This window comes from Micromesistius poutassou (assembly GCF_964030765.1).
Source record: "Micromesistius poutassou genome assembly, chromosome: 6".
In the NCBI taxonomy this organism is placed as follows: domain Eukaryota; kingdom Metazoa; phylum Chordata; class Actinopteri; order Gadiformes; family Gadidae; genus Micromesistius; species Micromesistius poutassou.
This window is the reverse complement of record NC_140276.1, coordinates 3,227,562-3,233,023: the sequence shown is the minus strand read 5'-3', so window position 1 is coordinate 3,233,023 and position 5,462 is coordinate 3,227,562. Positions and strand designations below refer to the sequence as shown.

The 5,462-nt window shown below is 39.5% G+C and overlaps 1 protein-coding gene across 1 annotated transcript; it reads left to right on the top strand.

Moving 5' to 3' along the window:
* Positions 1-2,627: 2,627 nt before the first annotated feature.
* LOC311345580 (E3 ubiquitin-protein ligase TRIM21-like) lies at positions 2,628-5,191 on the top strand. Its single transcript, XM_084469998.1, has 2 exons — positions 2,628-2,793; positions 2,928-5,191. The coding sequence occupies exon 2, from the start codon at positions 2,930-2,932 to the stop codon at positions 4,604-4,606; it is 1,677 nt and encodes a 558-aa protein (XP_084326124.1). The 5' UTR covers positions 2,628-2,793; positions 2,928-2,929; the 3' UTR covers positions 4,607-5,191.
* The last annotated feature ends 271 nt before the right edge of the window (positions 5,192-5,462 follow it).

Sequence of the window (5,462 nt, the reverse complement as noted above, 5' to 3'; positions counted from 1 at the left end):
AGGCAACTGTCAGACTTTCAGAAAAAATGAAGATACATATCATCTAACCAATTTCAATGTGTAGGCTCCTTTTGTAATATATACAATGGACCACTTTGGCGTCACCAAATAACCATGCATTATTTTTGCTGGCTTAGCCGTTGACAGAAAGAGCAGTCTCTTGACAGGTTGTCTCTGAAGTGGGGACAGTAGAAAAACAAATGTGAGTGCGGAATTTCTTCTTAAGATAGCAAATTTGAAACACAAAACATTATTCTGGATCTTTCACAGGCCTCAGTTTATTTGAAAGGTTTGTCAGCACAAGATAATTGGGGAGAAACATGAAATACTCATGCTGAGCAATGGCATGAAGTTACCAGACACACACTCACATTCCTGTCATCGCTGGTGTTGACTACTAAATGGCCATGTGTGCAATGGCTGGACATGTGAACATATCTTGTTCAGACACCCAGCATGTGCACTAAAGAGAAATGAAAGGCAATTCAAGTCTCTAGATACGTAAAATGATGTGCTTGATGGCAACGACTTAGGATTCCATGAATTGGTGGAAGATATTTGTGTGCTACGAACAGTGCAGTTGCTAGGAATTCTGGGCCCCCTGAAAGAATATCGGTGTGGGCCCCTCTACCCCATTCATTGCCACCTTAAATGTTCTTGTTTTTCAGTGTTCTTGACGGTGCCTGGTGTAATACACCCAATTTGTTTCCTTTTTTACATTTAACGACTTAACAAGTCAGAGTATTATTATGTAAATTATGTATTAGTAATTGTCTTATTCTCATTTCCCTGATTTGCAACACGTTATTACACCTGATTGCAAATACATTTTCAATTAACCACTCAACAAATAGGTGTGGGTATTTTATTGTATTTAACAATCAAGCACTGATATGCAAAAAACAAAGTGTCCTGGCTCAAGATAGTCCACATGTAAATATGTAGCATTTAACTTAAATGTGCAAGTGAAACAAAGAGCATACGTTGTTGTAAAACAAATATCAAAAACAACAACAAGCCTCATATAATCTCAATTAAAGTTTAAATTGGATTGTTTGTTCACTGTAAGTCTCATCGCTCACTCACTTCCGATGAGGAAGAACCATGGGAAGAACCAGGCACGTGCACACATAGGGCCCTAGGGGTGCTTGAGCCCCTGCCCTTTTTGCCTCGCATTAAAAAGTGCCCTCTGAGTGTTCTTCAACAATCGCGCCCGCAAAAGTGCTCGTCCGTGATCGAACGCGATAAGATTACAATTGTATTTATGCAATTTTTTTTCTTTATAAATGTCACAGATGACAACCTGAGAGAAATTCTGCAGATAAAATAAATAATAAGTCAACATGTATAATACCATATATTCAATAAGTTAGGGTAGCAGTAGAAATTTAAGTGAGCAACCTGCACAGCTCTTTCAAAAACTTGTGCCGTATTGTGTGATGGAATATGGAACAAAGTGAGCTTTCAGGATCAATTGATTCATCCCCTGCAAAATACCATTGCTCACTACATTTTAAGACTGAATTAGATCTACCCAGAGAGAAGCAAGTTTACTTAAGGCTGAGCTTAGACTTCATTCTGATATGCATTTCCTTACTATGATATGTATACGTGAATATGTGCATATGTGCATTGTTAAAGGGTAGAGTGTCGAGGGTCTTAAGGGTCGGCACAATAAGCAGCAGAGAGGCAAAAATGACGTGGTGATATTTTTTATTATTTTTTTATCACCAGGCATAAGGTGGTCTTCAATCCAAAAATAAAGGAAAACGGCAAAAAGGAAAAGGGAAAGGAAAATACTAGAAAAAATATATATATAATATATAATAAATAAAAAAATGCTCCCCAGGAGCAGCCGGGAAAGAGCAGCTGATACAGCGGTGAGAAGTTTATACTTCTAAACAGTGAATAAGCAAACACATTGCGGCGATCACATATCTCCTAAACAGACATCATACAGCTTGGATTAATATTTTAGCGCTAGGGAAAGATTAGGGAAATATATATATCTATATCTATATCTATATATCTATATCTATATATATATATCTCTATCTCTATCTATCTATATCTCTATCTCTATATATATATATATATATATATATACTGTATATATCTATCTCGCAGTACAATATGTAATAGTTTAATAATGATATGCCATCCTCATAAACTGGATGATGTTATCAACTTGTCAACAAGCATTTTGGTTTGTTAACATGCTTAGGTGCTCTAAGGCTGCTAACACTCACTGCCTGTTTCCCATTGTGAAGTAACCCTATCTGCCTACCATACCTAATATGGGGTTGCACATAGAACAACGTAAAATACATCCAGTATGTTATTGAAATGGCGTTTACATTCTGCTGGGATGGAATGTGATTAAAAAAAAATGAAGGCAATCTTTTTTGCCATTTCTTATCTGACAGCCGACGGCGCAAAAACATATGTATCCTTGTGTGACTATTCTAACCCTCTCCAAATCTTTTGCAGGTGCAATACTTGCATAGACTTCCCTTCCCTGCAGAAACTGGTTTATTTTGCGTGACGTTCCCATGAGCTGTTCATGTCGAGGCAAGTGTGTGTGTGTGTGTGTGTGTGTGAGTGTGGGGGGGGGGTGTGGGCGTGTACAACTATTGTCTGTTATGCAATAGTCAAACATATTGCAGGAAGCGAAACCAAAAGAATTTGAGACTAAAGAGAAACGACAGTCAGTCCTCAACACAAGTTGTGTGCTTGATACTGTCTTCATTTCCTAAATAATCTTCATTTACAACCCATGAGGCACTTCAATAGGTACGTTTCATGTTTGTGTGGGTATGGCTTCGTTGTAAAAACACAGAGGGAATAATGCAACACTTAGTTTATTAGGTGTCTATATTCAACTATGTCAGAGGGTTTTTCTCACTTCCTATTTTGTTGTTTTCTAGACATGGCTTCTGCAAGTAGGCTGGTGACAGACGAGGACTTTCTCTGTTCTATTTGTATGGAAGTGTTCACTGATCCTGTGGCTCTTCCCTGTGGCCACGATTTCTGCCTAAATTGCATCACAAAATACTGGGATACCAAAAGGCCATGCAGTTGCCCATTGTGCAACAAGAAATTCATGGAGAGACCTTTGCTCTGCGTCAACACTCTGATTGCTTCAGTAGCAGAGAAGTTTAAGGGGCCGCAACAACCAGACATATCAGGAACAGGATATGTCCTCTGTAGTCTCTGCGGGGCAAACAATACGACCCCAGCCATTAAGTCATGCCTCATGTGTCTCCTCTCGTACTGTGCGACACACCTTGAGCCTCACCAAAGCACCCCGGCGTTAATGAGACACAGGCTGATCCCGCCAGTGGAGGATCTGGAGAGCCGGATATGTAAAAACCATCACCAGCCTTTGGAGTTTGTTTGCAGCAATGACCAAAGGATTCTGTGTTTTGACTGTCTTCATCGAGACCACAAAAACCATAACGCAATCAAGGTTGAGGAGTGGATAAAAACAAAGCTGGACCAGCTGAAAGCGTCTCAAGCAGAGATTGATGAGATGATCCGACAGCGACAGGAGAAAATTGTCGATCTGCAACACTCAGTACAGACCGGCAAAACAAATGTAGAAAGGGCCACGTCAGTCAGCTGGAAGGCAATGAATGCGTCGATAAGATACATTAGGAGAAGCTTTGCTGAGCTCCAGGAAGTACTTGATGAAAAGCAGACAGCGGCAGAGGCACATGCTGAAGGCTTGGTTAAGAAGATCGAGAAGGAAATTGTCCAGCTGACACAGAAAAATACGGAGCTCCAGCAGCTCCAGCCCAACGACGACTGCTTCCAGTTCATCCAAAGTGTCACAAACGCCCACATCCATCCACCTGCACTGACCAAGGACTGGGATGCAGATAGTATTGACTGTGATTACAGCAAGGTAGAGGAAGCAGTGAATCAACTGCAGATGTCAGTGATGAAGGAAGCGCTTATGCTGTGTGATCCGGAACTGCGAGAGATGCAGCGGTACTCTGTGAAGGTCGTTTTCGACCCTGAGACTGCACATCATTTATTGTCCGTGTCTCAAGACGGAAAGCAGGTTAAACATGGAAGGTTTACATTGACAGTCCCCCGTAACCCACAGAAGTTTGATTGTGTGCTCAATGTTTTGGCAAAAGAGGGTTTCAATGCAAATTCATTTTACTACGAAGTCCAGGTTAAAGGCAAGACCGAGTGGGATTTAGGGGTCGCAAGAGAGTCTATTAACAGGAAGGGGGACATCAGGTTGAGTCCGCAGAACGGATACTGGACCATTTGGCTCAGAAAGGGAAATGAATACACTGCTAACGCAGGACCCGCAGTTGTCCTGAACCTCAGGAAGAAGCCTCAGAAGGTTGGCGTTTTTGTTAACTATGAAAAGGGTCACGTTGCCTTTTATGATGTTGAGGAGAGTGTTGAGATCTACGCCTTCACAGGGTGCACCTTCACTGAGAAGCTCTTCCCTTTTTTCAGCCCAGGCGCTAATGTGGACGGCAATAAAGCCCCCTTAATCATAACTCCTGTCATCGTTAAACAAAGGGATCACAGATGGAGTGACGTGGAGTACGATGACTTTGACGATGACTGTGACGATGACTGATGTTGAAGGACCAAATCAATGAATATTTTCCATAATAAATACATTATTTTTCCCTATATTAGGTAGTGGTCACTTTTAAAAATGATTGTTTCATTTCATTTCAGTTTTTTTAAGATTGCAAAGGATTGGATTTTTAGGATCCAAACTAGCCCTTAGTAGTAAACATCTGATAGGAGCCAGTGTATCTTCTAATGCAAATATATTCTTTAGCTCAATGGATTGTGCCAGGAGACAGGCCATACACCTCACACTAAAATATTGCCCATGACATTTTGTTGCAGAAGTAGGAACTCTGTTTTGAGTGACATAGTACTAGTACTATTGTCGCATCAATCTTTATCTTTATAATGCCATAAAGATCTCTTTATGGCATTGTTATGTTGTCAAGTTTAAACATTACAATCAAGGAGCCAAAGATGACTAGTGATCCATGTGAAATTAACCATGTATATTAACTATTGAATGCATTGTTATGAATATTTTTACTGTTATTTAATTTGATCTTTTTTCCATTATATGTATTCTGTTTATCAAATGCAATTTTGATTGGTTGCTATCTACTTTTATCAAATATTTGAAAATAAAATGTGCATTTAAATGCTAGCATTGTCTCTCAATGGACTCTTTCTCTCATTAATTCAACAATTAACCTACTACCCACCTACTTTTACCACATGTTTTCTACATGCCTTTAGTACAATAACAGATGTAAATTAGCCTTGTGGCTAAAATCTGGCCCAATTATATATTGTGCATTGTCCCTGTCAAATAAATGTAAAATAAAATAAATAAATAAATATGTGAAATATACATATATATTACCTGCAATGACAATGATGAGTTATTATTTAAAATA